This window comes from Leptinotarsa decemlineata, unplaced genomic scaffold (assembly GCF_025532065.1).
Source record: "Leptinotarsa decemlineata unplaced genomic scaffold, Ldec_3_MD MMD2_tig00003902_RagTag_RagTag, whole genome shotgun sequence".
Taxonomy (NCBI): Eukaryota; Metazoa; Arthropoda; class Insecta; order Coleoptera; family Chrysomelidae; genus Leptinotarsa; species Leptinotarsa decemlineata.
This window is the reverse complement of record NW_027412598.1, coordinates 412,270-428,161: the sequence shown is the minus strand read 5'-3', so window position 1 is coordinate 428,161 and position 15,892 is coordinate 412,270. Positions and strand designations below refer to the sequence as shown.

General features: G+C 33.6%; 1 protein-coding gene across 1 annotated transcript; it reads left to right on the top strand.

Moving 5' to 3' along the window:
• The first annotated feature begins 2,020 nt into the window (after nucleotides 1-2,020).
• LOC111515870 (uncharacterized) lies at nucleotides 2,021-14,868 on the top strand. Its single transcript, XM_023172072.2, has 3 exons — nucleotides 2,021-2,177; nucleotides 9,267-9,494; nucleotides 14,332-14,868. The coding sequence occupies exons 1-3, from the start codon at nucleotides 2,120-2,122 to the stop codon at nucleotides 14,544-14,546; spliced, it is 501 nt and encodes a 166-aa protein (XP_023027840.1). The 5' UTR covers nucleotides 2,021-2,119; the 3' UTR covers nucleotides 14,547-14,868.
• Nucleotides 14,869-15,892: the final 1,024 nt, after the last annotated feature.

Below are 15,892 nucleotides of genomic sequence, written 5' to 3'. Positions count from 1 at the left end.
TGATAAAACCCCATACCTGTGAATTAGAGTAAATGGTAGTATTTGCTGATTAGTTAGAAACAGAATCACTGAATTACTGGTACGCAGCATGCAAAAGGAATCTCTTAGGACATTTGTTCCAATATTTCGAAAATTTCGTTGTCATCACCAGGGAAACTACAAAAGTAAAAATGTTATATGAATTCAATTTTTTTTAAGTTAAAAATGAAACTGCAATAATATGTCAAAATGGAGTAATATACTCTATTGGTCAAACATTCAGGTTACTCAAATACCTCATTACATCTCAAAAGAGCGATAACAGGTTAGCTCCACAAAAATGCGAATAACTTATAATACAAAATGGATTTCAATAATGGTACAATTCAAAGTAGGAAACATAATGCTGCAAAGAGGAAGTTCTAGCTCCTCTCGAGGCCACTTGATTACCCCAAAAGAGTACATGTTCGTGGCAGCAACTTTGTTCTTTCACGATAGTTCCGATGAGTTTGTGCTGATACTTGCCGTGGAGAGAGCTTTTTACTGTACCTCTCCCTTGGGAGTGACCTTATTTCATCTAAAGTTAGTATACGTCTCTCCGGCAGCCAGATATTATAGGATGCTTCCATCTACGAGCTGCACATCCTCCCCGTAATCCCCAAATCATCCTCTTTTTGGATGAACCGTTATCTTTCCAGAATTTCATACTGATAGTATGCGTGAACTCTTCCATAGTCGTCAATAACTGATGAAGATCCTCTTCTCCAAATCCAGAGAGTTTGAGACTATCATAGAGAGGTTACGTTTGTACTGCATATAAGATGCAGGAAAACAACTTATAGCATAAGTTCAAGCATGTTATCGGTTTTTATTTCATTGGAACAGATTTCGTTTTGAAGAATTCGAGCAATATTTTCCTCGACATGTTAGCAAATACCTTTCCTGATTTTCGAATGAAATCAAATTAGTACTTAAGGAGAAAAATCGAATTTTAGGTTGAAATCTGTGTCCAATCAATTCAATGAAAAATATAGAAATATTAGAAAACAACTCAATAAAAAAAGGACGGGGGAGGTACTTCAAGAGATAAGTGGAAAATTCAGATACCGATGTAAATTTTTTCTGGAATGATATTGATGATGAATAAAAAATTGTTCAAATTCAAATTTTTTTTGCTACCAGGAAAATAAAATACCTATGAGATGATGAAACTGCAGATATGCTTTCATTGAACATAAGTAACTGTCATGTTCTAACTATGAATATAATGAAACACCGAAATATTTTTGACTTACAATGAAGTATTATTAAAGCATTACAGTTCGATCACAGGTATAATTGAGTTTGCTCCAAAACGCTACCATAAGGAAGTGGAGTTATATTCATAAAACTTGTTATATAATATGAATTATACCTCGGAAAGAGAAGTTTTGTTTGATAGATAGATGATAGATAAACAAGAAGCCAAAACCTTTCTATCCCAAAAACTAATATCTTCTAAAATATACCCCTTTCAATTGAAAGAAGATTCCTATGGCTGGGATTTGATCAAATGAGCGTATGAACGTCATAACGTACTGTCATCGTCACATGAGTGACTCATCTGTGACATAATGTCGTGATGTCATGAATTAATTGAGTGCTTCATTTTGTTATGTTATCCAGATTGGTGCTGATGAGCCAATAACTAATAAAATATACCCGTTTCAATTCATATAAATTATGTCTAATCACCCAATCACCAAAAATGCAATACCTTTCTCGACGGGCGTTTCATTAACCGAGTTGGCGTCTTCAGTAGATGGTGCTTGGGAAAAGTGGGAAAAGGGTCCAGTTTCACATTTTTCATCTATATAAATTACAATAATTTTTAAATCTATTTCATATACCTACTGAAATATTAAAACAAATTATTCATACAAATCGTTAAAATTCAAAGAAATGCTGTAACCTTATTCTTTATCACAATATAAACATCCTTCCCAAACGTATTTCAATTTTTTTATCGTAAAAAACTGATTACTCTTTATACACACAAATGGGTAGGATCTAAGATATAGGTAAGTAGTTTTTGCCGTTTTTGATGATTCACTAGTTACACAGATTTGGTTGAAAGTGCCGTATCAACAATTCATAACTGATGATGGATTTTTTTTATAAAGGATGTGTTTTGTTAGTGTTTTGTTCTGTTAGCTATGGTGAGTGGTACTCATTTTTGGATATTTTTTTAAATACTGATGAATAGTTTTATCTATTCAATATTCCTATTAACATTTCAAAATATGATAATACACATATAATTGTGGGGTTAAACTATATTAATGATAATGAAATGGAGAGAGTAAAATTTTGTGAATCAAGGTTGAAATTGGTAAATAAACATGTTCAAAGGCATGTCAATAGGTACCTTATGAAATTGATTCTAAAAGAAATTTTTGGTAGTATAAGGCTTCATAAAAAATATATTGATGAGATGGGATACTTTCTCTCAACAATATGATGAGTTTCAGTAATTGACATAAAAAAAAGTTTTCGAAATGCTCCTAGTTATTTTCAAATATAATGATGTAATGCAATATCCTGTTTTCTTCACTCACGCAACTGAAATACGATTATTTTATCATAAATTTTGGTCTGCTTTTAAGTGGAACTGGCAAATATTAACTCCGACTGTTTCATTCATGTTACTAAACATTTTGTCCAATTTGTGTTGGTCGTAAAACAATAACACAAAAGTATAGATTCAAAAAATGTAGTTATCAGATGAGTTATGAATTGATTAAATCACAAATCATTCTGCAGAATGAAAAATGAGAAATAAAACTTGAATATCTGTAACTGACGTTACTGCAGGTAACAGAGTTATTGAAGGCCGCCTGTAATTACCTACTGTGGTTGTTTAGGTATATAAGGGTGCACATTGTTTCAGTTTATTGTATTCCTTTGAAAAAATGTCGTAGTAGGACGAAACTGCAGTAACGTTAGTTATAAATACAAGCGGTATAAAAACATAGGAAGTTTAAATTGTCATTTGTCATGATGATCTCCTACCACGTATAAGTAACGCCTACATCTATCAATTTATAATATATTTTCTGGCAAATATTAACTCCGACTGTTTCAATTCAATTCCCAAACATTTTGTCCAATTTGTTTTAGTCGTAAAACACAAATAACACATAAGTATAGATTAAAAAAATGAATCAGATGAGTTATGAATTGATTATATCACTTAAAGGAAATCATTTAAATGATTCTGTAGAATGAAAAATGAGAAATAAAACTTGAATACCACTTGTATCTGTAACTGACGTTACTGCAGTTTCGTCCTATAAGGACATTTTCAAACGAATACAATAATCCCTTATATATCTATACATTAATACAAATATTAACAATCATTTCAGTTTATTGTGTTTGTTTGAAAATGTGCTTATAGGACGAAACTGCAGTAACGTTAGTTACAAATACAAGTGGTATATAAACATAGAAAGTTTTATTTTTCATTTTTCATGATGATCTCCAACCACGTAGTTAACGGCTACATCCATCCATTCTGTGGAATGTCATACAAATAAATATTATATTATACATGAGTGATCTAGACTACTGCTATTTGGCATATTCAATTTCTGAACTGTTACTATCACTTAATTAACTTTAATGATCTCAAATTACGCAGTAATTATAAAAGCATATTTGTGATGTACTGATTTGCACATGAATATGATATCAATTGAGAATATTGAACTAATTTGGGATGAATATCCCAAAATTGTGGAAAGTCTTCAAAATGTCATAATTTTCACAGGAATTGTGTGCATTATGTAAGAAATTCTCTAGTACTATTGCACTATTCCCATAATATTTTGAAGGATTTTGAAAAATTTTCAGGGTAATTGTGTGAATTCTGTGAGAAATACATAATTCTACCTTTGTTTCATAGAATATGATGAAATATTGGCCATAGTAATGGAAAAAAATTCGAATACATTTTTCAATACAAAAATTGCAACAAAATACAAGTATACTTTGTTTCTACAATAATTGGAACGGATTTGAGATAAATATCTCAAAATTGTAGAATGTCTTCGAAATTTCCTGATTTTTAAAGAATTGTGTGAATTGGGTCAAAAATACGGATTTGTATAAAACGATAAAATAGGTAATAATGACGGATAACATTTCGTAGCTATCAGTGATGAAATATCCGAATTATGTATTTATTCAAAAAATGAAATAAAGTGTCGAGTTTACAAAATTTTCACAATAATGGGAACAGATTTGAAATTAATTGCCCAACATTTTATTAATCTGGAGTGATTATATGAAAAATACTTGATTCTACTCTAGTTTGCCAAAATGTGATGTAATTTCGTCGTTTTACTGAATTCACTGCAAATTAGAAATTCATTCAAAAATCCCAACAAAATATCGAGTTTACGATGTTTCCATAATATTGGGAACGAATCCGAGATGAATAACCTAAAATAAACAAATATTACAAAAATGGGACAAGATGGCGCTGTAAAACCTCTCCAACACTGTTGCTCAAACCAAAACTTCCATCACACGATGCAGTTTTGTAAATTTTGCTAACAGTTTCTGAATCAAAAAAATGTTCTCCTTACCCTTACTCTCCACGACGCGTTTAGCTAATCAAGCTATCATCATCAAGAGATAACTGAAACATTTTTGTTCTGATGAGGAAAAAGTGTTTTCAATAGATACATTTTACGCCAAGGGTTACTATACAATAACCGTTCACTGGATATTCACGTAATAACGTTTTTAATGGATATAATAATCTGAGAGGAATCGTATGAAGTTAACTGCAGGTTGCTACATTTTGATTGCTTATCTTTTTACCAACCTCATTTCTCATGAAATATTGACCATTATTTTTGTGAGTGTTGAACTTACTAAGTTGTATAGTGTTTTCAGAGATATAATACGAAACGACAATTCAATCCTTTATGTTAAAACTTAACTGGTAGGTACTCGACAAGTTGATTACTGTGAATACCTGTGCCCTTAATTAACTTGAATCTCTGTTGAATATTTACCTGCTGGTTTCACCATTCAAAATCAAACTGTCAATGTAGTATATCTCGGAAAACACTTCACGCTCTCGTTTTAGAAGCTAATTCTATAAAATGTTTGTATGGCAGTTCATTTAAGTTTTCGGAGGCGTCATAAATATAATATAAGAATATAATTGATATTCTCACTCAAAAATTAAAGTGAATTTTCAACCATGAGGTTCAAGTTCAAATCACGGAGCGTACCTTCTGAAAATTTGAAATTATTTTTTCTTTTATAATAAAAAGCAGATGTAATGTCACATTCAGAAAATGCATGAATGATTTGTTGTAATATTGGGGCATTCCATGAACATGGTTTTTATTGAATCATCTTGGCATTATTTTTGATTGGTTGAGAAAAACTTTCTATTATCATCAGGTGCTAAAGTTATTGATACTATTGACACATTGATGTCCTATGCTACTTCAACTACATCATGGAAGTAGCTATCTAGAGTTGATTGTAAAATTTAGAAAACACTTCTTCAGTTGTCGGTCGGTCGGTCGGTAGCCAAGAGGTTCGGCGTGGGTGCTTTGATCACTCACTCGAATTGACTGCCGTGTTGGTCGGTGGTTCAAGCCCTAGTCTGAACGATCGATCTTCACTTGCCAACCCGTGTTAGGAATCACACGTTAAAAGGTAAGACCTCGTTAATCCTTAGCTCGCACAAGTTTCGACTTCTGAGGGTTGTCGTTCGTAGGGGTGCGACAGCTGGTTAACGGAAAAAATGGATTTTAAACAGAAACAGTTGTATATAATAAATAATCGATTGGAAAATATCCTACATATCAACGTTTTCTTTTAGAATCTTCAGATCTATCATACTTCTATCTAATAAAAACAGCTTTGACGTTGGTGTCCTAATTGTTAAATGAATATCTAATGAACTGTTGTTATAGTATTGTGAGAAATAATTTTAATGGAAATTTCGAAGGAATATTGTATCAAAAATCATTCATTTCAAAATACAATGACATGTTTTATAAATGACTTATTCAGCTTCTTCCTAATATAAAAAAAATCGATACTATGAATTTATGTTCTGTTTGTTTTGGGTACATTACACCCAATAGCTGACGTAATTTCATTTAATAATTCTCATGTGTTCATTCCTTATGTATTATTTTTCTAGTCTTATTCATTTATCAATTTAAAGCAACTTGTAATACATTTATATACTCAGCTTAGCAAAAAAATCTATTTTTTCGTAAATTTCTGATAATGCTAAACAGGCCGATTTTTCGTTTTCATCTAAATAGCTAATAATAACTTGATGAGTGAAATTTGGAACCTTTTTTCTCACACCAGAACGAGAATACTGGTTCTCGACGACCGGTCCCAACAATTTCAAGTATTCTTCTCATATTCTGTAGTTGTTCCCTATTGCATGTTGAGCAACACTGGTCTCTCTAAATTTTCCCTTTCTGATCAACTTATCCACTTTGTTTTGAGGACCCGTTAATTTCAGTTATCTCCTTGATAATTTTCCTCAATACAGTGTGTAACAACGAAAACTTAACTCAGCCGTTTTTGAATATAAAAAGTGAGATTTTTAAAAAAAGGTCGGACACATCGATTTCTAATTAGAGGGGGACACCTCTCAGACTAATCAGATTTTTTGGAGTACGCACCCCCTCGGAGGGGTGCGTCCGATGACCCTTATTTAGATAGGGAAAGTAGGTCGAGTGGCACCTTGTTTTGAAGGTCTTTGGAATACCTTTACATCTCTGTTACATTTTTGTACCGATTAGTTTTCGAGATAATTTGAAGATTTAAAGGTATTTTTATAGAGTTCAACTGTTTTTAAAATAAATCAAATTGTTTCTAAGGTACAATTCACGTTCAGAACTTTCATAAAAAAAATAAATTTTTGCTTTTTATGACAACCTGCTAATACGTGTCCACTTGATTTCGTAAAAAAGTAAGAATTATTTGTTTATTACGAGGAGATTTTTTTGGGGGATGGGGTTGGTTACCACCCTTACATTTTAGGTGAATTGAGTGGCACCTCCTTATGAAGGTTGCCTTTTGACATGGATATTTTATGCTTCTGATAAAAAAGTGAATCATACTAAAAATTTACCTACACAACGAATACCACATGCTGATTTCCTTGAATGCTGATGACACAAAAAAGTTTAAAGAACTGTTTTAGGGTTAATAAATCCCAATAATTGTTTCTAAAGCACACACAAAAAAAGTAACACCTAATAAGGGTAACTCCCATAGGAAATTTAGAGAAAATGTTCAAAATGTGCGCCATTTTGCTCCAGGCAACAATAAAGATTTTGTTCGAATTTTGCTCTTACATTATTCAACATCTTAGGATTTATAGCTCGTCATTCATCAATAATTCTACGACGTAATTCATCCAAATTGGCTCGCTGTGTAGCATAAACTTTAGTCTTTAAATATCCACACAAAAAGTAGTCCAGTCGTGTTAAATCTGGTGATCGTGCTGGCCATTCAATTGGACCTCTTCTGCCAATCCATTGTACTTCAAAATGATTATCAAACAAATTTCCAAGCTGGTGCACCGTCTTGTTGAAAATGGATAAATTCATCTTGACATCTTGGATCCTGTTCAATTATTTCAACTATACGAGGTTGTATTGCCTCTTCAAGAAGTTGTAAATGAGAATCACCGGTTAAATTTCCATCAATAAAAAAATGGACCTATAATATGATTGCCTAATATTCCGGCCCAGACATTCAGCTTTTGGGGATGTTGGGTATGTATTTCTGCGTATTGTCTTGGGTTTTCATCTGACCAATAACGGCAATTGTGACGGTTCACGCAACCATTTAAATAAAATGAGCTTTCGTCCGAAAAACAGATGTTATAAAGCAGCTCGGGATTTTGTATTAATCTCCCAATCATGCTGTCACAAAACTCCTGTCGTCGGTCAAAATCATCCTCATTGAGTTCATGAACAAGTTTAATTTTATAAGGATGGAATTTGTGGTTTTTAAGGATTCTTCATGCGCTCATATGGCTTATTCCGGCCATTGCTGATAAATCTCAGGTACTTAACCTGGGATTGGCGATGACTTGACCAATCACTCCAATCGCATTATCGTCATTCACCACCCTTCTCTGAACATTTCTTCTCTTATTTAAAACCGAACCTGTCTCCCTGAATTTTGTGATCAAATCCAGAACGTGATTTCTGCTTAGGTGTTTACCAGGGTTTTGCTCGTTAAATAATGAAAACTGGAAGAAGAGGAGAGTGGGTATTGATTTTAAAAAAGGGATTTTATTTAACAAAAAACTGATAAGAAGAACTGCTCAATTTTTTTTTTTATTTTTAGGCATACAAGTTACCGAGTGGTCTGTCTAATGTATTATTAACATGGCAATTATAACTTCAAATTATCTCGAAAACTAATCGTTACAAAAATTTTCTTTTGACAGAGTTGTAAAGGCATTCGAAACACCTTTAAAACAAGGTGCCACTCGACCTATTTTCCTATCTAAATAAGGGTCATCGGAAGCACCCCTCCGAGGGGGTGCGTACTACAAAAAATCTGATTAAACTGAAAGGTGTCCCCTTTTAATTAGAAACCGACGTGTCCGAGCTTTTTTTAAAAATCTTACTTTTTATAATCAAAAACCGTTACACACTGTTACACACTGTATTATGTTGAGCAACACTAGACTTCTCTGGTCCATGAAACCTGATATATGAATATGTTCCTTATAGCGTGCTCTTATAGTCTGCCGAATTTGATCAACATACACTTATTGCAATCCTCTAAGCTTATTTGCTAAATCCCAGACCTTTCCTTTCCGTCGAAATTATTGCCACTAGAATATGACCCCAAGTTTTTTAGTTGCCATCGAAAGTTGAGGAACCCGAAAATGTAGGTTCCATTCCTGAGAAATTTTAGTTCACTCGTCTACGTAATTAAAAGTAGAAAACAGAAGATTAGGTATCAATCAGATAGTTAATAACATCGGAAACAATATAAAATACTAGAATTTCATTTAATGACCCTCATTATGTAAGGTAATGATTCACCTTATATGCCTGATTCATCATGCATCTAAAAATATTTACATAGCGGTTGGAATTGTCATCTCCTCATGATGCTGATTTGGTTAGCGAAACGCTTTTTTATACGTTACTTTGGATGCACGATATCAACAGTTGACGTTTTAGGTTTGAAAGTTTGTGAAGAAATTAATTTTTAATTTTCAGTTCTCGCTGATCCTGCAATATGTTATCTCTGTTCTGGAATAGAGTGTGATGACCCTTTCAACATTACAAATGCTATAACCATGAACTGCAGTGGCTCCAGTACTCTCAAATCATCGCTAAGAAATATTGACGAATGGACAGATGAAGACAAACTCCTTCGAAATTTCAATACGTATCGCGCTACTAGCTCAGAATATGTCTGTGTAACATTCGTTTATAAAAATGATTGTAAGTATACCATTGTAATATATTGGTTGAGTTCTGAAAATTTCGAACCTTAAGTAGAAAAAACTATATTCTCGAATCAGTTGGTTGAAATACTGTGGTGAAAAATTGAAATTTGGAAGAACCACCCTCAATTTTTTATTTCATTTCGAATTCTTGGGTGTTTTACACTGTCACAAAACAGTAGATATCTCGAGAAAAAGTCGCAATGAAATACAAATTACACTGGCCCTTCAACGGCTCCGTAAAAATAAGTTGAGTGCGCATATAAGCAAAACTAAAAAAAAATATGGCTCTTCTTTGTCACCCCGAAAAAAAATCATAATACAAAACAAATTGGAATCAGTACAAAGTATGGCCTCCACGCTGGTTTATTACGGCCCTACATCTATCGTGCATCGACAAAATGAGATTGTCAATGTCTTGTTGAGGTACATTTGCCCATTCAGCGATTAAAAGCTCTCTCAATTGAAACTTTGTGTGAATGTTCCCTATATGCGGAGTAATTCTTCGTTGAAGCATGTCCCACACATGCTCGATGGGATTCAGGTCCGGTGATTGTGCTGGCCATGGCAATACATCAACTCCGTCGTTGGTGAGCCAGTCAGTCACTAGACGCGCGACATGTGGACGAGCATTATCGTGCATTAGGTGGAAGTTTTCACCAACAGCACCAGCAAACGGACGGATGATAGGTAGAAGAATGGTGTCGAGGTACTGTCGAGCTGTGAGGGAGCGATTTCGAAAAACGAGATCGGTTCTGCCACCGATCATGATTCCGCCCCATAGCATTACTGTACCACCTTTGTATGTGTGGACTTCCTGGACGTGTCTCAAACGTTCATTATTTCCAAGTCGTCTCCACAGTCTTACTCGACGAGAATCTGTATGAAATCCAAATCTGGATTCGTCTGTAAACAAAACTGTGGCCCAATCATTTGCATCCCAGTTTTGATGTTCTTGACACCACTCTAATCTTCTACCGCGATTGCCTCTCGACAAAGGTGGACATCTAAGTGGCCTTCTGTTGTGGAGATCTGCTTCATGCAGTCGATTTCTGACAGTATCACGACCAATGGTTACCTGGTGCGTCTGCAACCTGTCGGTTGTCTTCTTGCGGTTAAGATCAAAAATCGGTCTTGAACTGCAGTTTTAGCGCGTCCTCGCCCTAGATGTTGTTCGGCTGGAGTGCCAGTTTCACGGAAACGCCGCCACAATTGACTGATAACACTTTGGGAGACCCCCAAACGAAGAGCTACATCATTTTGTCGCATGCCACCTTGAAGAAGCCCTACAGCTCTATTCATCTCAGCCAATGGTAAGTGATGGCGTTCCATGTTAAAGCACAATATTTCCAGTTTAATTGCTGAGCAAGAACTGCATAGAATGTACAAACTCGACACTTTCAAATTATTCATTTTAGCCGAAAACCTACAGTTTGTAAAAAACTTGATAAAAGATTAGTTACCGTTTTTGCAGGCTTTGTTCAACCCATAGAAATCTATCTATCTATCGAATAGTACACAACGGATGAACACCCAACTTCATTTTAACCTCACTATACAAAAAGGTTTCATGTCATTTTTCGATGATTTAACTGTCATACATTATTCGACGTCAATGTTGAATTCATTCTCGATTTAGCCGTTTTCTTTACAATACTCTTGAATTTTAAAGGTTTTAAAACGAACTGAAAGTATATTTCTAAGCCATCAGAGTTACCAAAAAAATTATACTATTATCTTTTGCCCTCGAAGATTGCTGTAATTTTATTGAAAAAATATTCTGAAACAATTTGCGCTCAAAAATGGTTGAAATTTTATACATACATCATTGGTGACTTTTCATGCATTGGAATATTGTAAATATTCATTATATGAATCATTACTGCACCATGTTGAAAAACATCATCCTTCAAAAAAATTTATGACAAATCGAATTTTTTGAACAGCTCTATTTTCGAAGACACTTGAATCTTTTTGCAATGAAGTAAAGTGACGATATGCAGAGTATGAAAGGTCCATCAGACTAGATGAAAATTATTCGAGGTTTTCAAACCATTTCTTGGAATGCAACCACAAGTTCCCGATTCTGAACGATAAGGAAATTTTGCACTATGCAGGCAAGGGTTGGGATCAAAATTATTCGGAATCCTTGGAAATTGACAAACATAAGCATTGCGGATGTAACCTACTAAATGACCATTGAACTGGTGTATTCGCCGGTTTTCAGAATAGCGTACCCACATTGACATATTAACCAAATTCAGGTAACAGAGTTATTAAAGGCCGCCTGTAATTACCTATTGTGATTGTAAGGTGTAACTGAATAAGTGTAAAACATTTGGGGAGGTGATTCCTCATCGAAAAAAAGAAAGAAACTTCATTGGAGCATCCCTTGTTAAGATACAGCTCCTTAAAGGGGTACATAAAATTTGTATAACAATTTTTTTACAAGCACTGAAAAAGTTACAATATTGAAATTAACCTGACATTTTGTACTACCAAAAAGACACTTAGCCACTAATTTATTTGGTTTACCCCATGGTTGTGAGGGTTGGAAAACGCAACCACTAAAATTTATTTCCAATGTAACTTTCTGTCTCATTATTTGTTTACCATTTAAAAATTCATTTCCGATAGCCTGTTTCATTCTAAACAAAAAATGTATCTTGGGTTTTTTGTCCAAAATAAACCAGTTCGCAGCAAAAAATTATTTTACGAACAACTACAGAGATACATCGTCATAAATGCGAACCGGATTTATTGTTATTTTGTAGTTAGTACCTGCATCAAACGATTAAAGGGTAATAAACAAAACTAATTTATTAATAACAAAACACACAACATGTAGAAATCATAGTAAATGTTCAATATGTCTACCTTCAGACATTACACATGTGTCTAGACGTCGGCGCATTGAGCCAAGTATTCGCTCAAATATTCCTGGAGCCTCTCTGATTACCCTGCACGCATCGACGATGCGATTTCTCAAGTCCTCTATATCGCGAACAGGAGTACGATAAACCAAATGCTGTAAATGGCCCCAAATAGAGAAATCGAGAGGATTGAGGTCCGGGGATCGAGCGGGCCAGTTCTGTGGTCCTCCTCGACCTATCCACTGATTTGCATATGTTTCAGTTAAATGCTGACGTGCTACTTGACTAAAATGGGCGCGAGCCCCATCATGCATAAAAAACATATCCCTTCTGACGCCCAAAGAATTTCCTCCAGCAATATTGGATTGAATCATCCCCAATTACTCCGAGCCACACGTTAAGAGAAAACTGTTCTTGATGGTTGGTTTCGACAATAGCGTGAGGGTTTTCATCAGCCCATATGTGGTAATTATGAAATGATTATGAAAAACTACATTCGTCTATGAATTCTACCGTCTTCAGAAAGTCACAATTTCTTCTAATCATTTCCAGCATCCAATTGCAGAATTCAAGATGGTTCGGAAAGTATCGCGGTAACAGTGCCTGTACTCGTTGCAGATGGTAAGGGTATAAGAGTTGTTCCTTTAAAATTCGAAATACCGTCAAATCAAATGATCAATATTTAGCTGGAAAGCAATCTTTCTAGTACTGGTAGTGGGTTGTTCTTCAATCAAATTAAGTACTGCTTCCTCAAGCTGTGGTGTTCGTATTTCTCAATGGCGACCACAATCCTGCGTTCTTTTGCCGAATGAATCATATTCTCGTAATCGGTGATGAAGTCGAGCAAATATGTCATGTGAAGGATGCTGCCGATGAGGATACATTTCAGCACATCTTCTAAAAGCTTCTAACCCATTCCCCTGCGACAGACCGTAAACGTAATGCATATCAGCCATTTCCTCATTTGATTATGCCATTTTAATAACAAATGAATTATTAAAGTAACAAATTAAGAACAGAACAACAACACACAATTAGTATTAATTCAATTTCAAAAATTCACAAACTGACAGCTTCATACCAATTTAATTGTCACTATCGCTAATAGCGACCTACTAGATAGATTAGTTTCGTATCTTCGCATTTGTGACGATGTATCTTTGTAGTTGTTCGTGAAATAATGTTTTGCTGCGAACTGGTTTATTTTACGCAAAAAACTCAAGAGACATTTTCTGTTTGGAATGAAACAGGCTATCAGAAATAAATGGTAAACAAATAATAAGACGAAAAGTTACATTGGAAATAAATTTTAGGGGTTACGTTTTCCACCCCTTACAACCATGGGGTAAACCAAATAAATTTCTGGCTGGGTGTCTTTTTGGTAGTACAAAACGTTAGGTTAATTTCAATATTGTAACTTTTTTAGTGCTTGTGAAAAAAATTGTTATACAAATTTTATGTACCCCCTTCAAGGGGCTGTATCTTAACAAGGGATGCTCCAATGAAATTTTTTTATATGAAAGATCCTATCTTTTTTTCGAGGAGGAATCACCTCCTTAAATGTTTTACACTTATTTATTTACACCCTATTTAAGGGTGCACATTGTTTCAGTTTATTGTATTCCTTTAAAAAAATGTTCCAGTAGGACGAAACTGCAGTAACGTTAGTTACAAATACAAGCGGTATGAAAACATAGGAAGTTTAAATTGTCATTTTTCATGATGATCTCCTACCACGTATAAGTAACGACTACATCCATCAATTGATAATATATTTTCTGATATATGATTTCCTGATGTTTTACATTATTCTCCTATAAATGCTGGATAATGTCATATGATGTCATCATTTGTTATTTTTTCCGAAATAAATTAACGGTTTATAGGATTGATTACATAATTTATCCACGCACTGTATACAAGATTTGCTTTATATATTTTATATTGTTATACAATTTTCAGTTGCCAACCAGAATATGACAGTCAGAAAATGTATTGCGAAATCTATCGATAATCTCAATGCATGTGACGCCATCACGAAATCAGTCAGCGCTACCATTGGAAAAGTTCAAAGTTGTCAAACGTGTGACACGGATCTCTGCAACTCCGGACGGAACGTGATGCAATCATTTCTATCCTTATTGATAGTATGTTCTCTCAAAATATTAATTATTTAATGGGTAAATAGTATTATAACACATTAATAGTGGTCTTGAAAATTTTCTACAAATATCTAACTTTAGAGCTATCAGCTGTATGAGATAAATTAAGGTTCCGATCAAGAAGAATAATTCTGTTTCAAGTAGTACAAAAATCGAACTTGTATCAGTTCATTTCAGAAATACAAATATTTACTAAAAGATCAATCAGAAAATATAAAATGATGATTCAAATTACTCAACTTATTTCAATAACAATAATAAAATCCTTTTTATTATATGAAATATATCTATCTGTTTATTTCAATAGCAATAATAAATTCTATTATTATATAAAAAATGTAAATATTTCTGTCATTTTTCTGCGGTTATTTCGTTAAACTTTGGTCAAACAATTATATTCAAAAATTCTATTATGAAGTATTTGCACCATCTGTTTTCATTTCTCAAAATTATTGATCGCCTGCATGTCTTACTCAATCATTATTTTATTATTTCAGACGGCTCGATTCAACTGAAAATTTTTCTAATCATACAAATATTTTGAGAAACATTCACCTTTATCAACTTTCCTATACGGTAAGGTTGAACAACTACCTTCTAAAAAACAACTACAGACATTGCAATACGTTTGAGAAACATGTGGGCAAGTTTCCTCACGGGACGTCATTCTTGCAGATTCACTAATCGATTATATATTTATATATATATATATATATATATATATATATATATATATATATATATATATATATATATATATATATATATATATATAAATCGATTCAATTCGTGAGGTTGCAGTCAATAGCTGGGCTGTTACAAAGAAAACTCTTTGTTATATGTCAAGCTTTCGGTATATTTCACACCTTCGTCAGGACAACTACAATAATAAGATTATATATCTTGTAAAAAATATATAAATATGGAGAACTTACTAACGTGAGAAGTTTGTTTCACTACTTTTAACGGTAGGTTTGTGAAAAGTGAAACAACATCTAGGCTTATCAAAACATAATTTTGAGGAAGCTGAAAATTATTTATAAATTCACTAAATGAAAAACAAACTTTGAACAAAAATTGGTCTAACATTGAAGAACACTGTGAATTAGACAAAATTACATTCATGAATATTTTAGATTTTATTTTTGATTCAACATATTTTATATTTGAAGACAAATTTTATAAACAAATATTTGGCACACCTATGGGTTCCACCATTTCACCAATTTTATCGAGTTTTGTTTTAGATGAGCTTATTGATGACTGTATTCAAAAATTATCTTTCCCTATTCCATTCATCAAACGTTTTGTAGATGATTTGATTCTGACCATACCTACAGATGGAAAAGAAGAAATTTTGA